At 43.3% G+C, this 23749-nt stretch overlaps 1 protein-coding gene across 1 annotated transcript in view; it reads right to left on the bottom strand.

Annotated features, from left to right (window-relative positions):
• snd1 (staphylococcal nuclease and tudor domain containing 1) overlaps positions 1–23749 on the bottom strand; it is a 332034-nt gene that overhangs the window by 280633 nt on the left and 27652 nt on the right. Inside the window, exon 10 of the mRNA XM_042335292.1 lies at positions 17336–17449. Within this exon, the coding sequence (XP_042191226.1) occupies positions 17336–17449 (114 nt within the window). The remainder of the gene's footprint in view (positions 1–17335; positions 17450–23749) is intronic.

Genomic DNA, 23749 nt, shown 5'->3' with positions numbered 1-23749 from the left:
GACTCGAGGCGAAGTATACTGGCAATGGGTGTGATCATTTAGTGGAATTGGATCAAGGTCCCCAAGCCCCTTAGACCCTTCAGATGAATGTAATATTTGAAAGTGTTGATTGATTGAATTGCGATGTGTTTAATATCCATCCTGCACGCAAATTAGCTACACAAGAGCACCATGAAATGCAGTGTCCGATGCACATTTCTGCCCTATTCTAATTTGTCTCATCCTCAGGCAACACGTTTAAGCTTCACTTGATTTTGGTGCAAGATCCCCCGCCGGGGTTAACACTGCAGTCTGTCTAATCTCTGATTCTCCCTTTATTCTCTTCTCAGCCCACTCTCCCTCCCATCTAAGGTATTCACTGTCTTTGCATCAGGGAAGGTTAAAGGGGGCAAATACCTTGTACCGATTTAGATAAAAAGAACTTGTATTTTTACAGTTGTTTCACTCAGGAATGTGGAGTTCTGTAGCATTAGTGGTTAGCGCACACGCCTTGCAAGCGGGCAGGACGAAATGTTAGGCAAGCGTGCTTATTCCACACGCCTGTTTACTCAGCAGTAAGTAGGAACCCGGTTGTTAGTCAATTGGTGGAACGCTTTTCCGGGGGTAATAACCTCTCCCTAAAAAATAAAAGAATAAATAATAATTTGGTCACTCAATCCATGGCTGTGCGCAATTGGCTGCTGCGTTTTACATACAAAATATTGTCAATTCAGTATAACGACAGTATATTCTGTGAAGTTCTTCGAGACGTCTCAAAAACGTGATAAGGCGTTATATCAAATGCAAGGATTATTAACGTCTCAAAATAATTGAGTTACTGGCAAAGGTACAGAATAATAATAATAATATAATAATCCTCGCATTTGATATAGCGCTTTTCACGTCGGGAGGACGTCCCAAAGCGCTTCACAGAATACACTGTAAAGTGAATTGACTGCATATATGTGGGCGAACGCGGCAGCCAATTGCGCACAGCAGTGTCCCACAAACAGTCGTAGATTGAAAATGACCAATTTATTATTGTTTTTTTTTTTAGTTTTTGGAGGGATTATTATTAGGCTCTGTGTGGAGTAAGGAAACTTGCCCAAGGTTTCGCCCTCTGCCTGGGATTGAACTCAGGTCTCTCACTTGCAAAGCGAGTGCTCTAACCACTGAGCCACAGGACTCCATGTCATGTACCTGCACACAGATTATCCATAATGTTAATCTACATACATCTGGGCTTTGGTGTGGTGGCTGTGTGATGCTGTCATTAACAAGTCAGTTAATATGGGATTATAGTGTTTACTGGTGTCAGCCTGGCTGTTGGTAGCATTCCTGGCTCTGAATAAGAAGGTTGGGGGCTCAAGCCGCATATCAGGACTTTAAGCGCTCTAACAGTCTAGGCAGACATTCCGATGCACTGCTGAGGGATCACTGTAATTTCAGAGGTGATATCCTTTGCACGAGAGGTTTTGTCTGCCTGTTCAAGATCTCACTGGGATCGCATAGCTGTTTGTGGGAAACTGATGGGCACAAATTGGCTGTCGTACTTGCCTAGAAAATACACAGTCACTAGATTTCACAATAAATCCTATGAAGCACTTTCAAAAGTTTCATTGATGTTATAAGGTCCTTGAAAAACAAGAAGATACTGGTTTCAAGTTGCAGAAGAAATTTTATGACAGAAACCGGAATGTATTGCTTTACCCAGAAGGTAATTAACAACCGGAACAGGTTACCAGGAAGAATGGTTGAGGCCAAGACACTGGGACTCATTAAAAAACAGCATGTTGATGTGCTAGCAAAACAGTATTCTGGAAGGATGAGATCTAACAGGGCCTTTTCATCAAACTAATCTTGTGATCAAATGCAACGATTATTGTACTCCAAGAAAGCTCCCATAGCCAATATCCAGTAGCTAAACACCTCTTGTCCTAACCGTGCTTTCAGACCCTGTTCCCCAAAACTCTGGAGCATTCTCTCCAACTTGCTCCCGCCTTCCCAATCTTCAGGTCGCCTGAAGACCCTCCTCTTCGACAGTGCCTACTCGCACACACACACCTCCATCCCGTGGCTTTGAGTCAGGCTCCACCACTGTCAAGTGCTCAGAGATACTACCCTGTGTGAGGTAACAACAACTTGCTAAATAAATGCAAATTGCTGCGGTCCTGACAGTGTTGGCCTATCTCTTCTGCTAAATGGTGCCCAAAATTCCTCATGTGCTTCGCTTGTTTCAACATTTAAAGAGTTCACAATTTGAGAACCATCTTGAATCAATCTCAATTTGAAATCCAAAGGTTCCCAGTGCTCAAATAGAACTGTAGAGTGTGCTTCCAGGCTAGGACTGGGTTAGGTGATAATAATAATCCTTGCATTTCATTTAGCACCTTATCACATTACCAAGATGTTCCAAAACGCTTCACAGAATATACTGTAAAGTGTAGTTACTGTGTTTTGTGGACAAAACTCGGCAGCCAATTGCACACAGCAATGTCCTACAAGCAGTTGTGGACTGAGTGACCATTTTTAAAAATTATTTATTTAATTTTTTTAAAAAAGGATTATTATCCCTGGAAAAGCTATCCACCAATCGACTAACAACCGGATTCCTAATTACTGCTCGGTAAACAGAGGTGTGTGTGTGTGTGTGTGCGCGGAGTAAGAAAAGTTGACAAAGGTTTTGCCCTGCTCACGAATCGAAACCAGATCCTCTCTCTTGCGAGGCGAGCGCTCTAACCACTATGCTACAGGACTCCAAGGTACAGTTTTCCCAAATGACAATGGGTGTGAGTCAACGTTCATGAGGAATTTTGGAACCCTTAAATCCTGACATTTTAAAAGTCCATGTTTTATCCAGAGATCACACGGCTTAACATTTTGTTTGAATGAACAAAATATCTGAAGGAATGCAGGATTACAGGGGATAGCTCCAATGGAAAAGCACCAACTTCTCTGCCTTTCATTGCTCCAACACTGAAATGTGGTACAAGCCAAGTGAGGTGATGCTGTGGTAATGCAACATTCTGTTGACATCCAGCTTTGAAAATTAATGTTCCGCACACAATTTTTCCTGGAAATGTTAGTAAATACTTCACACTTCAAAAAGCCTATTCAACAGAATACATCATGTTCTAATAATATCTCCATAATGATCAAAAAAAGGGCTGGTTAGCTTAACATTGGTGAAGTCTCTCTTCAAGGTGGCAAAGGATTCCACAATTTGACCTTGTACAATATCCATACCTCTGGTTTAACATTAACCAGATGAGCAAATGCTGCTGGATTAAATAGACTCCACACACCACAGTTAATAATCCTTGCATTTGATATATCGCCTTATCATGTATTCGAGAGTCTCAAAGTGCTTCACACAATATACCATAAAGTGAATTGACTGTGTGTTTTGTGGGCGAAACCACAGCAGCAATTGCGCAAAGCGGTGTGCCACAAGTAGTTGTGGGATTAAGTGACCAAATTATTTTTTTAAGAGATTATTACCCCCAGAAAAGCAATCTGCCAATCGACTAACAATCCGGTTCCCGCTTACTGCTTGATTAACAGACGCATACAGAGTAAGGAAACTTGCCTAATGTTTTGCCCAGCCCAGAAATCGAACCCAGGCCCTCTCGCTTGTGAAGCAAGCGCTCTAACCACTAAGCTAGAGGACTCTGTTTACTTAGAGAAATGGATAATGTTAGTAGGGAACACGATTTACAGGAGAAAGTAATTACATTTATTTGCCAAATTGAGTAAGATTATGGAACAAGCACCAGGAGTGATACTAAATTAAAAAGCAATGTTAAGCAAATAAGGAAAAATAATAAAGGGTAGGCTGCCTCTGTTTGCACCCGCATTAAGCAGAAAAGAGCTCAGGACTGAATGTGGAGTTCTATAGCGTAGTGATTAGAGAACTCGCCTCATAGGCGAGAGGACCTGGGATCAATTCCCAGCCAGGACGAAATCTTGGGTAAGTTTCCTCACTCACACACAACTCTGTTTACCCAGCAGTAAGTAGGAACCTAGTTGTTAGACGATTGGCAGATTGCTTTCCAGGTGTAATGATCCCTTCAAAAAAATAATAATTTGGTCACTCAATCCATGACTGTTTGTTGGACACTGCTGTGCGTAATTGGCTGCCACGTTTCACCCACAATATATTATATATAGAGTCAATTCACTTCACAGTATATTCTGTGAAGTGCTTTGAGACGTCTCAACGATGTAATAAGACACTATGTGAGGGTTATTATAGAATTATACGTGGCTGTAGCAGACCAGCCTCAGTGATGTTTCCACCCACACCAGTACCGGATTCAGTGGTGTGGAATAACCAAAATTTGTCCCACATCCACGTCAGCACCACTAACAATCTGTCAGTAGCACATCTCACATCTCTTTTCTTCGCACACGCCCTCCCCCGGTGGTAAAGCAGCATAAACATGTTGTGCTTCTCTTGTTTTAACATTTAAGAGTTTAGAGCAGTGTGAAGCACTTTGAGACATCCAGAGTATACTGTAAAGTGAATTGACTGTATATTTGTGGATAATATACACATTTGTTTATATATATATTTGCTTATTATTACCATACTATCAAGAGAGGCAAAGCACACTCGCGCAGTCCCACTTGATAACGAGGTAATAGCCTTTATTTAAGAATCATTCAAAGCACAGGTCTTTCCATGTCTCCTCATGCTGGTTAGGAAGCTTAAGTAGGAATTTACACTACAGTTCATGCAAACCTTTGGTCTCTAGAGCCATCTCTTTGAAGATTGCATGTCAAACACCACTTAAGTAATGCCATTTTGGTACGTCGCATCTAAATGGGAAGGGACTGTGGCGCTGACAGTTTGAAGTGTGAAGAAAACTTTCAATTGTATACCATTGTATTTGCCAAGAACGTTGGTAGGTAAAGAGCACAAAATCCTGGCCTTCTCCTGCAATCATATTGGCAATGCGGACCACAAAAGTAACTTCTAAAGTTTCCCACATAAAAAATGAGTCACTTATCGCATTTTGGGATGGCTGGGATTATTCTCCTTAGAGCAGAGAAGATTGAGGGGAAATTTATTAGAGGTGTTCAAAATTGTGAGGGTGCAAATAGGGACAAACTGTTTCGATTGGCAGGTGGGTCAGTAACCAGGGGGAAATGAATTCAAGATAATTGACAAAAGAACCAGAGGGGAGACGAGGACAATATTTTTTACCGAGAGAGTTGTTATGGTCTGGAATGCCTGAAAGGGCGGTGGAAACAGATTTGATAGCAGTTTTAAAAGGGAATTGCATAGGTACCTAAAAAGGAAACGTTTGCAGGTCTATGTGGTATGATGGGGGAGTGGGACTAGTTGATCACTCTTTCAAACAGCCAGCACAGGCACGATGGGTCGAATGGCCTCCTTCTGTGCTGTAAGATTCTAGGATTCTATTTTACATGACAGACACAGATTCTGTTTAACATCTCATCCGAAGGACAAGTATTTTCCATGTCAGGGGGACATTGCAAAGCATTTCACAGGATTTACTCTACAGTGTAGGGGCTGTGCAGTCTGTTGGTGAACAGGCAGCAAATTTGCAGCCAAACTGCAAGAATTTATCATTGTCAGTCTTCCAGTGCCTGAATTTTCAGCTCACAAGTGCCTGGGAGAACAGTGTTTAAATTTACATTCTGGCAACATCATTATAATAACCCATACATTTCATATAGCGCCTTATCACGTCTTCTAGATGCTTCAAAGCACTGATTATTACCCCCGGAAAAGTGATCCCCCAATCGACTAACAGTCAGACTCCTAATTACTGCTGGTAAACAGAGGTGTGTGGTGTAAGTAAACTTGCCCAATATTTTGCCCTGCCCAGGAATCTAACCCAGGTCCTCTCGCTTGCGAGGGGAGTGCTCTAACCACTACGCTACAGGATCCATTATTTACCAGTAGTGCACTTGTCAGGGCTACAGTTCTACATTGCTGCATCCAAGTCAAACAGAGAACAAAGACTTCCCAACAGAACAAGTACAAGTTGCACTTGTCAAGATTTCCCCCCTAACTCAATGCTCTTGACGGAGATGAATAACCACAAGTAGAAAGCTTCCAGAAAGATTAAAATCTGTGAAACTTTTACCTGATCCCCAGATGTAATGGAGCAAAAATTGTGGGTTATCAATCTCAACATTACAGTGTACATTATTCAGCCCTGACAGGCTACACTCAACAAATGACATTCCGATAGTCTCAGTGGGTTTGCAGCCACAGAATATTTGATCATTTACGTCTGCACTTTTTACGTATTCTTGTCCTTCACCACATGTAGAAAACCTTTCAGGACCGAGCTGACCAATATTGAATGAAGTGACACCAAAGTTCACAGCCAGTGGACTGTTAAAGACAGAGGTCGGACAAATCTGATGCCTTACTTTTTACTGGAAGCAAAGCAATGAAAAAGCACATACTATGGAGTCCTGAGGCTCAGTGGTTAGAGCGCTCGCCTCACAAGCGAGGGATCTAGGTTCCATTCCCGGGTGGGGTAAAACTTTGGGCAAGTTCCCTTACTCCACACGCCTCTGTTCACCTAGCAGTAATAATAATCCTTGCATTTGATATAGCATTTTTCACATCTTCTAGACATCTCAAAGCGCTTCACAGAAGTCTGTAAAGTGAATTGACTGTATATTTGTGGGTGAAATGCGGCAGCCAATTGCGCACAGCAGTGTCCCACTAACAGTTGTGGATTGAAATGACCAATTTATTATTGTTTTTTTGAGGGATTATTATCAGGCGTGTGGAGTAAGGAAACTTGCCCAAAGCTTCACCCTATTGGGAATCGAACCCAGGTCTCTCGCTTGCAAAGCGAGTGCTCCAACCACTGAGCTACAAGACTCCTGTAAGTAGGAAACCGGTTGTTAAGTCGATTGGCGGATCACTTACCGGAGATAATAATCCCTTCAAAAATAAATAGGTTACTCAATCCACGACTGTTTGTGGGACACTGCTGTGCGCAATTGGCTGCCACGATTCACCCACAAAATATAGCTAATTCACTTTACAGCATAATCTGTGAAGCGCTTTGAGACATCTCAAAGATGTGATAAGGCACTATACCAAATGCAATATTATATTATTATACTTGTAGGAAAGAAAGATTTCACATAGTAGAAAACATAGTCCACAAAGCCTATCTTAGCCACGAATGGTTAACTTTGAAAAATGTTGCCTCAAAATTACCAGAGTCCAAAGCAACAGCACTTCCAGAGGCAAGTAGTGAAGTAGTATTCCATGTTTGAATATTTTGGTCTGAAGGTAAGAGCCGATAGATTTTCTGTGCTGCGAATTGTATGGGTTGAGCAATTCACAGCCCTGCTTAAAACCAGACCTCTGCAAATATGAGTCGTCCATGCTGTTTCTCCCCAGCCGTGACCTCGAATAGGATTGGACAGCCTGGCCACATCTGCGATCGTGGTCTCTGGCACCAAGCTGCCCGTCCTCAATTTTACGTGTCTTTGCAAGTCACTCAGCCAAAAGGCCGTGGATAATAAGGATTATAATATATTATAATAAAGATTATAATAAAGATATACTAGGATAATAATCCTTGTACTTGATATAGTGCCTTATTACGTCTTCAAGATGTCTCAAAGTGACCAAATTTGTTATTACTATTATTTTTTTGAAGGGATTATTACCCCTGAAAAAGCGATTTGCCAATCGACTAACAACCAGGTTCCTACTTACTGCTGGTAAACAGAGACACGCGGTGTAAGGAAACTTGCCCAACGTTTTGCCCTGCCCGGGAATCAAATTCAACTTGCGAGGCGAGTGCTCTAACAACTAAGCCAGAGGACTCCAACAAGGCTGTGAATGTTGGATCCATTCAAAGCCTGAGGTGGATAGATTTCTATTAGGTCACGGTATCAAGGGTGATGGGGCAAGGGCAGGTTAATTGGAGTTGAGTTACAGATCAGCCATAATCTTATAGAATGACAGAACAGGTTTGAGGGGCTGAATGGCCTCCTCCTTTTCCTATGAGGGATCCTCTATGTAGCCCCACTCTCAGTTATGTAAGGCTCTTGAACTGCTGCTGCTGGAAGCGCTACATTGTCGGATGTGCTGACCAAATGAGATGTTAAACCAAGGTCCCGTCTGCTTTACTCAGTTGAAAAGCAATCCTCCAGATAAACCAACTCCTTTACCCTGTGGTTATTTGTGGAACCTTGTGCACAAAACGGCTACGACGTTTGCCAAGAAACACAGTTCGTACACTTGACAGTTGCCACTATAATATCCTTTCAGAATTTTCAACACCATAAAGCTCTATATATGATTTATAAGTGGAAATCAAATTATACATTAAAATGATACCCTGGCGATTTGAAGGCATTAATCCAATCTGTGAGTTTAAGTTACATTCATCACCTCTGCAAACCTATTACTGACTAGATTCACTGACACACCCCATCGCATATCACACCCGTTCCCATTAAGGCTCCACAAGTGCAGCAAATGATGTAAGACAGTGCATTGCTTGTCTGCAGCACTGTGATTCCTGGAGACAAGTTAGACCTTTCAGCCATATGTAACCATTTACTGTTCAAGTCAGAATGAATGTGCAATATAATCGTGGCATCAGAGTATTTTACAGCCCATTGTGTCTGCACTGCCTCTCTGAAAGAGGCATCCATTTAGCTCACTCGCTGCGATGTCCCCATATACATTTGCTTTATGAAACATTTGTCCAATTTCCTTTTTTGGAGCTATTACAAATTTTGCTCCAATTCAATTCTGCTGATAGAATACATCCTGAAACTCTGGAAAACTCTTCTCTATCCCTCCACCTTGCCCCTTCCTTCCCCATCTTCAGATCGCGTCTGAAGACCTTCCTCTTCGATCGTGCCTACGGTCACCTCCCCACAGCTTGTCGTGCTCCGCCACTGTCAAGCGCTCTGGGGTGCTACCCTTTGTGAAGGGCGCTACATAAGCACAAGTTGTTGTAAAGTAATTTACATGCTAATAACACACTGTAAGACAAAATGCTCTGAACCCTCTTCGTGCGTTTGGTAATAACCTTAACGCAACACCAACTAAAGTATGAAACTCCTGTGAAGATCACCTGTCCCCCTGTGTCGTCTTTTTAATCATAAACAAAATTAAACTGTCGAGGCGTCACGTTCATCTCCGTGCACGACTGGGAGGGCTGCACGCAAACACAAGCTAGCCTGTCCTAATGGTCATTACAGCCATCTACTCAAAACATGACCACCTTTCTCAATCTGAGTAACTGTTCTGCCCTAGCTCGGGTATTACATAATATTAATCCTTGATATAGTGCCTTATCAGGTAGTTGAGACGCCTCAAAGGGCTTTACAGAATATACTGTAAAGTGAATTGACTATGTTTTGTGGCCGAAACACGGCAGCCAATTGCGCACAGCAACGTCCACACACACAGTCGTGGATTGAGTGACCAAATCATTATTTTATTTTTTGAAGGGATTATTACTCCAGGAAAGCAATCTGCCAATCAACTAACAACCGGGTTCCTAATTACTGCTAGGTAAACAGAGGCGCGTGCAGTAAGGAAACTTGCTCTGCCCGGGAATTGAACCCGGGTCCTCTCTCTTGCGAGGCGAGTATTTGTTCTATAAACTCAACCAAACCTACTCTGTAGCACATTCATTAGCTGTTCCCAATCTGTGCTTCAGAGCTTCTTATAGCATGGCTCTACAGCTCACATTCTCTGCTAGACCCCACACTGTCCTGAATCACAAGCTGTTTAAGCGTTTTGTTGCCTGAAGAGAAAGAAACTAAACCCCAGAGGTTTCCAATTCTAATTCCAACAGTTTCCCCTATAGTCAACATCACATCTAAAAGTTCCTCCCAGTTCATCACAAGAAGGACTGAGAGGGACGGAGGTAATGAACAGAAATAAAGTGAATTCTGTGCGTCAGGAATTTTAAGTTGGGTAAGTTAAAACGATCGACGAAATTGAGAAAATTGTCCTTGGAAAAGGAGGCCACAAGGCATTCCAACAACATGTTCAAGATGATGGTAACTTGTATTTATATAGCACTTCACACAACTGTGTGTCAACCTGGCTCAGGTCATAGCACTCCCACTCCTCAGCCAGTAAGATGCGAGTTCAAGACCCACTACAAGATTTGGATCTCATAGTCTAGTCCATTCTAGTCCAGCCCAACTCATCCATTCACATGTTCACGACTAATGTGGATGGATATTTGCTGCATTGCAGTCCTTTGGATAAGATGTTAAACTGGCAGAAGAGGTCCTGTCTGCCAGTTCAGATGAATGCGAAAGATAACATAGTGCTATTCAAAAAGAGAAGTGAATTTTTCCCAGTGTTATGGCTAATAATTCTCTAATAATTCATTTAATGGCAGCCTGTGGGACATTGCTGTGCATTTTGCCCACAAAAACAGTCCCTCCACTTTACAATATATCATGTGAAGTGCTTTGAGACATCTTTCCAACGGGAAAGACACTATACCAAACATAAATATTATTATTCACGATAGAACTTCTGAAAAGCACTTGAAACACAGTGGTGGACACAGGAGTGAAATGAGAGATTTAAAAATATTGACCAAATGCAGTCAAAAATTGTGAAGGCCTGCAGAGTGCGAGTGTGACAAACTGGTTTTGGAGTTCCAGACACTGTCGCATACTGTGGATGAACCTTAAGGTGGGTGACCACACCTAAAGACACTGCGGCCAACACGTTGAGCACTCACGGGATACTACGCAACGTGTTTTCAGAGGAGACGTTAAGAGACCACGCTGCCTCGCTAGTTTTGAAATCGCTTGATATTGTTTGCTCAGGCGAGATATTAAATTACCATTAGCAATTAAACTGCAGAACTTTCAACACTCAGGAGGTCAGCGAGAAAACAGCTGAAAAACTTGAAGCAGCAGATTACAGATTCAAAAGCCTGGCAGCAGATTTCTATAAATTATGGATAAGGCTAAGGGTAAACGACAGCCTTGTCCCATCAAACATTGATATTATTTGAAGTCCATTAAAATCTCATCCATCAACTTTGAATGCTTTAAGCAGCGAGACACGTCAATGATTAAAGGATTCCACAGATCTGAATTCGCTGAAGTGTAAACACAACATGAGGATGGAATTCAGCTTGTGCCACCACCACAGGCCACCTCTGGCAGCAAATGGCAAAGGATATAAATCTACAAACCCTAGCGACCGGCTATTTAATCAGAGTTGAAGGTGCCTGGCCCTGGGTCCTGAACGGGGGACACAAAATTTGATTTAAAATTTAAAATTCATTATCATCCTTGTATTTGATATAGCACCTCATCACGTCTTTGCAACGTCTCAAAGCGCTTCACAGAATATATTGCAATGTGAATTGACTGCATAATTTGTGGGCAAAACGAAAGCAGGAACCCGGTTGTTCATCAATTGGTGAAACGCTTTTCCGGGAGCAATAATCGCTTGAAAAATTAATAATATACTCTCTCAATCCACGACTTTGTGGGACGCTGCTGTGCGCAATTGGCTGCCACGATTTTCCCACAAAATATACAGTCAATTTACTTTACAGTATATTCTTTGAAGCGCTTTGAGAAGTCACGAAGATGTGATAAGGCACTATACCAAATGCAAGGATTATTATATTATAACTTCCACATATGATGCTCTCTGATCCCTAACGCTCCCTCTGATCTGGCACAAAACTTGGTCCCTTTTGTGCAGGTTTATCTCTCCACTTTACAAAATATTTTGAAAATAAGATCCTGACAAATAACACTGATAGGAAGAGAGAGCGATCTCAACATGGCCCCTGTATCATTTCATATTGTTAAAGTAACACTGCCTAGTGATTCATTCTTCCTTTCTAGCCTTGATGGATGCCAGTCTCTACATGCATTATACATGAGGCTAAAGAAAGGTTGAATGACATTTAAAGATCCAGACAAAAGGGCATAATCTAATTGCCAGAAGACAAAAGGTGAGGTTAAAACTAAGTTTACATTCAGCTATAAATAACACGGAATGTTAATACATCGAATACCTCACCACCAATAGTTGTTAAAGCAGTTTCTGATAATGATTAAAAAGGGAATCAGACAAATACTTGAGCAAAAATATTAAAATACTCGAGGGCAATGGGAACGAGCAGAGGAATGGGTTAAGAGAAGTTAGCTTCAGCAGTGAAACTGGCACGAGCAGATACAATAATAATCGTCGCATTTAATATAGCGCCTTATGATGGTGAGACGTCTCAAAAGTCTTCACAGGATGTACTGTAAAGTGGAGTGACTGTTATTTTATGGGCAAAACACGGCAGCCAATTGCAAAGCAGTGTCCCACAAACAACATCGTTGTGTAGCGCCTTTCACGTTTCATTGTATAGCGGAGGATGTCCCAAGGCGCTGAACAGTCATGGATTGAGTGACCAAATTATTATTTTTATATGTTTTTGATGGGATTATTACCCTCATTACAATTATTATTATAATTATTACAATGGCCTCTTTCACCTGGACCTGGGTTCAATTCCCAGACAATAATAATAATCCTTGCATTTGATATAGCGCTTTTCACGTCAGGAGGACATCCCAAAGCGCTTCACAGAACACACTGTAAAGTGAATTGACTGTATATTTGTGGGCGAACGCGGCAGTCAATTGCGCACAGCAATGTCCCACAAACAGTCGTAGATTGAAAATGACCAATTTATTATTGTTTTTGGTTTTGGAGGATTATTATTAGGCTCTGTGTGGAGTAAGGAAACTTGCCCAAGGTTTCACCCTCTGCCTGGAATTGAACTCAGGTCTCTCACTTGCAAAGCGAGTGCTCTAACCACTGAGCTACAGGACTCCACAATTCGGACAAAACGTTACGCAAGTTTCCTTACTCCACATGCTTCTGTTCATCTAGCAGCAAGAAGGAACCCAGTCGCTAGCCGATTAGCGGATCGCTTTTCCAGGGGTAATATTCCCCTCCAAAAAAATGATTTGTGCACTCAATCTATGACTGTTTGTGGGTTACTGCCGGGATCAAATGCTTGCCGCATTTCGCCCACAAAATAGAGTCACTACAGTTTACAGTATGTTGTGTGAAGCGCTTTGCAATGTCTCGAAGACGTGATCAGACGCTATATCAAATGCAAGGATTATTATTATTATTATTATTGCTACATATTAGCTTCAGGACATCAGTTCCACCAGAATAGGTAATCCAACTAAAGTGAAGCAGGTGGGTTGGAGTGACTAGTCCCAGGCTCGCAAAATAAACGGTTGCTGAATCTTCCCCCGGCGTTTGCTCTCCTCAGCCAATGCAATTCACCAGCAGGTCGCTGTGAAAGTCATTAAAGCAGTGCGACATTCAGTGAAATAAAACAACGCTGCAAGGTAACAACAGAGCGAGGTCGCAAACACCTTCAGTATTTAATAGTTTGTTGGCACTTTTCAGGCAGGCTGGTTTCCTGCGGTGTTCTACTCAAGAGCACATTGCTCAAGTAGGCCAGCCACATTGACGGACAGGACGAAGTGGGCTTGTGCTCACTGGAGGCAGCCACTGTCGATTAGGGTACAAATCTCCGTATCCCCGACTGATCCTGAGCATGACCAACACACTTCCACATTGGCTCCCAACCTCCAGTGTTGTCTCACCTTGTAGAAAATATCCAGAAATCAGCACTGAGCACCTCTAGGCTTCTGGTTACTGTGCACCCAACACAGGAGAGGCTGATTTGCAGATCTACTTGATGCAAAAGCTCCCTTAACTACATAATTAATTAGGTCCCAAACACATTCAGGCTCAGAAATGTCAATCCATCTCCCAAACACAAAGTACATGACAGAAACAAGCCATTTAGTCTATCAAGTGTACGCTGAGGGCTTTCCTCCACATGCACCTCCGTAGTCTAATCCCAATCTCCTGCTTGCTATCCTTTAAATCAATTTACCTAATTCCCTTTTAAATTTCAGGATTTTACAACTATAATAATCCTTGGGCAATTCACATCACAAGGACATGTCAAAGCATTTCACAGAATTTACTGCAAAGTAAAGTGATGGTTTTGCCGGCAAACCGAGGCTTGTGGAAAAATCCCACCTTCCGACCACCATCCGTGCTCAATTACTAAGGAGTTTAAAAAAACGCAGAATAAACATCCACAACAATAACTTGCATTTACACAGCGCCCTTCGCGCTGGGCAGTGTCTCGGAATGCTTAAAGTGGCGGAGCCTGACACCAAGCCAGGGGAGGAGGGAAGAGGTGACTATCAGCATGGTCGAAGAGAAAGATCTAAAGAGAACATGAATTCCAATACTTCGCAAACAGTTCCCAACAGTGGGGTGCCCTCTTTAAGATGCTGTTGTGGGGTGCGGTAAAGCATTTGGTTATAATAATAAAAATCCTTGCATTTGATATAGTGCCTTATCACGTCTTAGAGACGTCCCAAAGCGCTGCACACAATATACTGTAAAATGAACTGACTATATTTTTTGGGCCAAATGCGGGAGCCAATTGCACACAGCAGTGTCCCAAACAGTCGTGGAGTAAGTGACCAAATTATGTATTTATAAGGATATATTATCCCTGGAAAAGTGATCCGCCAATCGACTAACAACCGGGTTCCTACTTACTGCCAGGTAAACAGAGGCGTGTGGAGTAAGGAAACTTGCCTAATGTTTCACTCTGCCCAGGAATCGTAAGTTGGGTCCTCTCACTTGCGAGGCAAGTTCTCTAACTACTAACTTACAGGACCCCATTTCTGGGGGATGGCAAATGCTTTACTGGGCGTTTTATAAACCTGGGAACTTTCACTGCAGAAAACTGTGGAAAAAGCAGATGGACATAAATGGAGCTAAAAAAAAATCAACGCAGGGTGATGAATTAAAGCAGATTGACATTGAAAGCAAGTCGTGTGTGAAATGTCAAGTCCTGATTAAGTGGCAGCGGTTGCTGTTAACTGCCTTTTAATACCACAGATTTCCTCCACCATTTACCATAACATGTCAGTTTTGTCAATGGGCGGAGAGGNAAAAAAATGACATTATTTACAATATGCGACGCGTTACAAATCCCACATTTCAGGGAGAGGCGAGCAACTTGTTTGGAATTTAAAAAAATCCTACCGTGCACCGACCGTCTGACAAATGCATGGGAGATTGATAGCGCTGTTTAGCTGCTGCTCTTTGCTGACACAAAACCCACTTCCTTTTGAATGCAACCATTTGCCTGAAAAACTATTAAATACTGAACGACATTCCTGTACCCAAAACAGAAATATGTTGAATTGTTCCTTGCTACGGCTAAATTAAATCCATGGCCCAACTCCTGGCTTCCAGCCATGGCTAGAGGGACTCTGGCAACAGGCTATCAAGCCTGCTTTATAAGCCACTTGTGGAGTCCTGTAGCTCAATGATTAGAGCACTGGCCTGGGTTCTGTTCCCGTCAGGGCAAAATGTTGGGCAAGTTTCCTTACTCCACAGGCCTCTGTTTACCTAGCAGTGAGTAGGAACCTGGTTCTTAGTCGATTGGCGGGTTGCTTTTCTGTGGATAATAATCCCTCGAAAAACAATAACAATTTGGTCACTCAATTTGGTCACGACTGTGGGACACTGCTGTGTGCAATCGGCTGCCGCGATTCCCCCACAAATCTACAGTCAATTCACTTTACAGTGTATTCTGCGAAGCGCTTTAAGACATCTAGAAGACAGGAAAAGCGCTATATCAAATGCAAGTATTATTATTATGTGCAAACACAGTAGTCAATTGAGCACAGCAGAGTCCCACAACAGAAATCCGCCTACTTACTACTGGGTAAACAGAGAAGCGTGGAGTAAGGAAACTTGCCTAAGGTTTTGCCCTACCTGGGAATCAAACCCATGTCCTCTCGCTTGCGAGGCGAGGTGCTCCAATCACTAAGCTACAGAACTCAACAAAAAGCTTTTTCATAGGCAAAGAAAGGGTGAGGAGCTCGGAGAAACCCACTCTTGTGCACCAAACAGCTAGCTCAAAACAGCTTGAGGATTTCAGTGGAAGCTGTTTTTAAGCCAGCTGTGGTGTGAAAAAAAATCAATAAAGTGGTAGAGAGGAATACATGTCAGGTATTTAAACTTGCCAGTTCGGATACTCTTAAGCGTGGGGATGGGTGTCTGCATGTGTCAAGGCAACCTGGCCGACCCGCTCCAGAAAAAAATCCTGCAAAGCGATTTGAGACGTCTTTCTGACGTAAAAGGCAAGAATTATTATTCTCCCCCTCACCCCACAAAGTGCTCTAAACTGGTACAGAGGACACAAGCTTAGAACATAGAGAATAACCAGGACAAGAAAAAATAACCACTGTGAAAGTTGTACAATGTTAACTATTTTTTTACACTTGGATACAGTCCATAGGGCATTCAAAGAGTCATTAATAACAGAAATTTTCTGGGGAAGTGGACGGTGAGGGACAAGCACAGAACACAGAAACTGCTGCGGAAAGCAACACCAGCGCCCGGACTCCAAACACAAAAATCAAGCCACCTGCTGCGGCAGAGAGAGGAGTGGTAGGAAGACATCTGAGGATGACTTCTCTCTGTAGATGCATTGGTTGTTCCACAGAGCTAGTGATGCGGAGGAATGCCAGCAGCCCGGGCAGAAGTTTAGCGTACTCTGTAGCACGGTGATAAACCCGCACACGCGCACACACACAGAACAGAAAGCAAGGTGCAATCTGGTTCGTGCCATCATGCATGAGAGGATGGATGGTGTGATACAATCTGTCCATTTTCATGAGCTTGGGAGGAAATGATGGGATTCCGCAAACCTCTTAAAATCTTCATTAAAAAGGAAAGCACAACAATCATGCAAATCATCTCGCTGGAGCAGGCTGCCGTAGGAACCTAGCGAAAGTCCAATACACTGATCTCGAACCAGTTTATATCGAAGTCCCACACATATCGACAACATTTGTACCAGGCCTTTCCTTCCCCGTTATGGCAACACGTTAAACTTACCATGTTTCGTGCGCTCTGGGACCCATCCTGCATGAGGAGCGCTACTTAAGTGCAAGTTGTTGTATTTCAAGGTCAAAGTAAATTTCTGTACGCAGAAATCAACAGCGTTTCAAGTCTCTAACAGCATTAAGTATATTGTGAGTGAGGCTCCTGTGTACGACACGTGGGTGCGGTAGGCCCATCACGTGTGGGCTGCCGAACCATGAGGGGAGTGGGTTGACCACAGAATTAGTGTCGGGGAATGATCGGTTGAGGCCCAAGTGTAAACTTTACCAGGCCTGGTCTTAAATCCCCCCCCGTGCATCACATTCCTATTCAAAGGCGAACCCAGACCTCACTGTGCCCGTCACCGGTGTCACACGGAGATTGTCTTACCTGGTTTACTTCACCTTCCAGCCTGGGAGGCCGGATGCTGGAGAGATGGATTGTCTTCAGATCACCAGAGTTCAACTTCACCACTACAGCATCCGCGTTCACAATCTGCATCACCTGAAACACACAAACGCCAGACATATTCCAGTATCACTGTCTCTCTTTACAATCTCAAAATCCTCCCTCCATCCCTCCTGACTTTCCAACAACTTATATGTCGGGAGGGCGTCCCAACAATACTCCTTGCATTTGATACAGCGCCTTATCACGTTGTTGAGATGTCTCAAAGCGTCACACAGAATGTACTGTAAAGTGGATTGACTGTGTATATTGTGGGTGAAACTCGGCGCCAATTGCACACAGCAGCGTCCCACAAACAGTCGTGGACTGAGCGAGCACAATATTATTTTATTTTTTGAAGGGATCGTTACCCCGGAAAAGGGATCCGCTAATCTACTAAAAAAAAACGGGTTCCTACTTACTGCTAGGTAAACAGAGGCGGGTGGAGTAAGGGAATTTGCCTAACTTTTCACCGTGCCTGGGAATCGAACTTAGTGCCTTGGGACTGTTGAGTCTCAAGCCACTGAACAAACACAGAGCCAAATGACATAAGGTTGGCGTCAAGCAGGAACGAGGAGGAATCATCCCTAAATGATTTGAAAAACAATTAACATTTCCCTGGAGAACGCCAGGTTGCACAACAATCCAGCTCAGCAGAAATGACATTCCAGAGCATGTTATCCAGGAACACAGCCAGCCGAGAATGAGGGTAAATGCTTCTAACGTGGGAATCTCCCAGACCGGTGTGAAATGAATGTGGGCTTTGAGCGTAAGCGGGCAGAGAGATAGTAACTAATCTCTGCCCTACACAAAATGCCATCTCCAAGCGCGGCAAGATCCAAGTTTACACAGGGTGTCAGATAAACTAGGAAAAATCATGATATCCAATGCCAATGATAAGCCAGCTTCTGACTGTATCAGGATTTTCAACACAATTAAATCACCACATTCATCCCAACAACAATTTGCACTTACACAGTGCTGTGTAAATAATAATAATAATACTTATATTTAGTATAGCCCTTTCATATCAGGATGTCATTTCAAAGCACTTTGCGGGATATACTGTTATTTGTATACTGTGTATTTGTAGGCAGTTGGTTAACCAATTTGCATACAGCAATGACCCACAAACCACCATGAAATGAATGACGAATTGTAATTGGGGATTGTTGACCGGGGCACCAGGAGAAGCTCTCTTTTCGAATAGTACCGCAGGATCATTAATGCCCACTTAAAACAGGCAGATGCTGCCTCAGTTTAACATCTCATCCAAACTCCGGCACCTTTGCATGAGACATTAACAATGCAGCACACCTCTAGGAGAACATCTCAAAGTGCTTTACAAAGAGGGAGTTTAAACATTGATGAACACAAAATGAGCAGAATCAGAGGGCATGTGAAATAGGTCCTCAACGGGTCCTAACTCTTATTAGGATCACACATATTTCTAACAAATCTAGTTAGCAGCAAGATTCGGTATTCACAACCCTTCAGAAATCCACGTTGAGATGGTTGCATTGTGGAGTCCTGTAGCTCACTGGTTAGAGCGCTCGCCTCGTGAACGAGAGGACCCGGGTTCGATTCCCAGGCAGGGCAAAACGTTGGGCAAGTTTCCTTACTCCACACACCTGTTTACCAGCAGTGAGTAGGAACCCAGTTGTTAGTCGATTGGCAGATCGCTTTCCAAGGCTAATAAGCCGTTCAAAAAATAAAAATAATGTGGTCACTCTTCCACGACTGTATGTGGGACACTGCTGTGCGCAATTGGCTGCCACGTTTCACCCACAAAATATACAGTCAATTCACTTAACAGTATATTCTGTGAAGCGCTTTGAGAAATCTCGAAGATGTGACAGGGTGCTACATCAAATGCAAGTAATATTATTATAATAATAATCTAGTTGGCAGCAAGACTGGGTATTTACAAGACATCAGGAATCCATGTTGAGATGGGTTGCATTACCACCCACACACCTCCCAACATCTCATTGCTGTAAATGATTCAGCTACAGATTATTTAATGGTGATGATAATGGCTGTGATGGAAAGAAACACTGTACCCAGCGGGTTACTATTATGTACTTGTACTAATTCAAGACCAAAGAACCCGCAATGAAAATTTCACACAACAGGCTATGAACCAACTCCTGTTGACAGCGACATCAGATTAGCGCGGCTCCTCTCTGGCTCGGTCGTCGAGATCCTGAAATTAATCTTTCATTACTGCCAACAAAAATAAGTGTGAGCTCCACTCAACCATCATGGAGTCCTGTAGCTCATTGGTTAGAGCGCTCACCACACAAGCGACAGGACCTGGGTTTGATTCTTTGAAAATTATTTGATCTCTTAATCCACGACTACTTGTGAGCAATTGGCTGCTGCGTTTTGTCCACAAAATAGTCAATTCACTTAACAGTATATTCTGTGAAGCGCTTTGAGACGCCTCAAACACATGATAAGGCACTATATCAAATGCAAAGATTATTATTAAAGCAGAGCTTTAAACTCAAGCAACCTATTACTTTTTTTTTAAAGAATAAAATAAGGCTATTTAAAAGCCATTTGAGTCATCGAATCAGAATTTTAGAGGAAAGAAGGAGGCCATCTTCTCATCATGCACATGCTGTCTCTCTGAAGAATCTATCTATTTTGTTCCAGCCCCACCTGCCCTTTCCCCATAACCCCTTTAAACATTTCTCTTCAAATATTTGTTCAACGACCCTTTTAAAACTGACACCACTGCATACTGTAGTCATACCTGAACAAAATGCAACTTTATAAAGGCAATAAATGTAAGATCGAGTAAGGCCAACTGTGTTGAGCTTCCATTTTGTAAGCACACGTTCATCGAGTTGAATGTTTCCCACTGTTAGCCACCATAGATTTAAGACAACCAAAAGAAACCCAAGGTAGGGGTGACAAGAATTTGTGTCTGCTGACAGAGGGTTTATTGAGATATGGAATGCCCAACCAGAAACACTGATTGATGCAGAATCCACACAGCTTTTATGAGGAATTTGTAAAAAAAAAAAGGAAAATATGAATGGAAGAAGGGGAAGAGCAAAGAAATGGGATCAGTGGAGAAGTTTGTTCCCCCAGGTGAACGAGAGTGTCTGAATGCCCCCCTCTGTAATTCCTATTTTCCACAAAGTCATATAAGAAATGCTGGACGAAAAAAGAACAACGTCCATCCAGTTCGCCTTCTACCTTCCAGGGGGTCTGTAAAGTCCTGTTACAAACAATGGGCAAGATCGCTGGCACAGACACCGTGAACGTCCAGAATGTACAGCTCCGTGGTGAAGCACACCACACTACGGCAGGTAAAGCACGCTGAGACATGCCTACCAATGCTAATATGGCATAATTAGGTAACAAGCCGTTTATTTGCATGTCAAAGGCTTTGTGCTACAATCTAGCTAACATGGAAACACCCTGCTGGAGCATGTAATCGAGGGAAGTGAATACAATTAAAAATTATCTCAAGATCACTCCTCTCTATTATCACTTTGCTTGATTGGCAGATTGCTTTCCAGCAATATTAGTCTCTCCCAAAAAAAATGTGGTCACTCAATCCACGACTGTTTGTGGGACACTGGTGTGGGCAATTGGTTGCCGTGTTTCGCCCACAAAATACAGTCAATTCACTTTACTGTATATTTTGTTAAGAGCTTTGAGACGTCTCAAAGTCATAATAAGGCGCTACATCAGATGCAAGGATTATTATTAAGCATCAAACCCAGGTCACAGAGTGGTGTGTGTGGCGACGTGCATGTGTGTGTACACAAGTCCAGCAACCAGAGCACAAGATACTGTGTGTGGATGAGACTGCATGCAAGTTATTCCAACAACAACTTGCACTTACATAGCAGCCTTCACACAGGGCAACGCTTAACAGTGGTGGAGCTGACGCCGAGCCAGGGGGAGGGAGGAGGTGACCTTCAGTACAGAAGAAGATGAAGGTCTTCAGTCATGATCTAAAAGAGTGGAAGGCGGGGATAAGGCAGAGAGACGGAGGAGAGTTCCGAAGCTTCGGGGTATAGAGGCTGAAAGCACAGCTACAGATGGTGGAGCAGAGGGCACGAGGGACAAGCAGGAGGCCAGAGTGGTGGAGTGGGGAAAGAGGAGATCAAAAAAGTAGGGAGGTGCCTACCTCTTCCAAGAACACAAGAGGCAGCACTTTGATTTACTGGGCAGGGCGCAAACTGAGCTGCACTTCAATAAAAACATTTTAATATGAAAAAAAATCTCCTGTTCCACTAAAGTGCGTGTTTGTGGAGTCGTAAAGCTGTCAGACCTTCTGTGGCACAGGCTGCTGGATGATTATGCATTTGATCACAGCAATCACAGTACAGGCTGCCGTGTTCTTTTGAAGGGCAGAAAACTGCGTACAATTACACACACCTTCTGGCACCATTAAAACAGCTCAAACGCGAGGGGACAAGAAAAATGTTGTCAAATGTCAGACAAGTGTGACGACGACGACAACAAAATTATATTTGTAATGCGCCTTTCACGTCAGGAGGACGTCCCGAGGTGCTGCACAGTCAGGGATCGATCAGGGTTGGGATGAGGGAGAGCAGAGGGGGGAGGACGGCGGCTGAAGGCACAGTCAAAAAGGAGGTTCTTGAGTCGTGCCTTGAAGGAGGCAGGAGGGGGAGCGAGGGGAAGGGATTGTGGGATGGAGTTCGAATTCTATCCTCTGAGGGATGGGGATCCAGTGGAGTCGGGCGAGGGCGGGGGTGATGGGGTCACGGAGCCTGGTGTGGGAGAGGACACGAGCTGCAGAGTTCTGGAAGCTCTGCAGCTTGTGGAGAGAGAAGTTGGAGTGGCCGACAAAGAGAGTTTCCGTAGTCGAGCCTTGAGGTGACGAATGCGCGTATGACATGTTATTGACTGTTTGAAAGACAATAGAACAAGGAGCCTAAATATAGATTCTGAGATATTTGGCCCAAACATTTGGACAGGTTTGCGTCAGTGAAAGTAAGATAAATACCTCACTGCTCGGGCAAGCAGAAAGCAACAGCAGTCAGGTAGAATGGAGATGGAGTTAGTTACCTCAATGGCAGTGCCAATAGTCATTGTGTGCAGAGGGCGTGCATTTGAAAAGCATACGACAAGACAACATTGTGCCACCAGTATGTCAACTTGAGCATGAAACACGACCGGGAGCTTATCATGTAGCAGTCTGTACTGGGACTTCCTTTCTGTTTGAAGATACGGTAGAAGATACACTACTCCCAACCCAAAGTACACAAGATGTATAGTGGAGCCCAGTTATAATGGGTAGACAGGATTAATAAAATCCTCAAGAGCACTGGAATGAGGTGTCATCTCTGGGCTGCACCTCCACATTCACTGCGAATAATAATAAACCTTGCATTTGATATAGCATCTTATCACGTAGTTAAGGCATCTAAAAGCGCTTCACAGAATTGCAGTTTCGCACAGCAGTGTCCCACAAACAGTGGTGGACTGAGCGAACACTTTTTTAAAAAAAGCAGGATAATTACCCCCAGAAAAGCAATCCGCAAATCGACTAGCAACCGGGTTCCTACTTACTGCTAGGAAAACAGGCGTGTGGAGTAAGGAAGCTAACCCAATGTTTCACCCTGCCCTGGAATCGAACCCAGGTCCTCTCGCTTGAGAGACAAGTACTCCAGCCACTATGGTACAGGACTCCAGTGAGCACAAAAAGGCAGCTGGTGTGGTACAAGCCAAGATGCCCTAAGTCAAAATACTTGGGACATTTTGGGGTAAGTGAATAACAGCACCCCTAATGCTAGGTAGCATCCCGGAGCGCTTAACAATTGCATAGCTTGACACCGAGCCAGGGAGTAAGGGGCGGTGACTGTAATAGGCACGGTCAGAGAGGAAAGTCTTCAGGTGAAGACAGGCAAAGAGGGGTAAGGTGGATGGTTTGAGGCAGAGGGACAGGTGGAGGCGTGGGGTCACTGTAGGTTGGTGTATTAGGGAGATGTGGAGTGTGAAGTGATTTGTAGGTGAGAGTGACGATAGTGAAGCTGAAATACTGGGGTCACACTCCAATCATGCATTAAGTGAACCCACATAATAATGAAGTGCTTTATCACTGAGATATAACTCCTAATTCAACATCCCAAGCACCGAGGGAAGCATAGAAGGATCACTATTTTATACCCACAATTGGTGATGCAATTAGCTGCTGATCTGAATGATTGCAGTCAGTCCATTAGAGAAGGAAAAGTGCCTCGAGGATCAGAATGAGAGTTACAGTATTTTATAGCAAGTCTTTTTGCAAACCATCTCTTTCTGGTGCAGTGTTAACTTACGTCACACGGATCAATGGATGGCCCAATACTATTAGGATGTTTATCT

The sequence above is a fragment of the Callorhinchus milii genome, unplaced genomic scaffold, assembly GCF_018977255.1.
Source record: "Callorhinchus milii isolate IMCB2004 unplaced genomic scaffold, IMCB_Cmil_1.0 Scaffold5, whole genome shotgun sequence".
NCBI classification, from domain to species: domain Eukaryota; kingdom Metazoa; phylum Chordata; class Chondrichthyes; order Chimaeriformes; family Callorhinchidae; genus Callorhinchus; species Callorhinchus milii.
The sequence above is the reverse complement of the archived record's forward strand: the minus strand, read 5'-3'. Positions and strand labels throughout refer to the sequence as shown.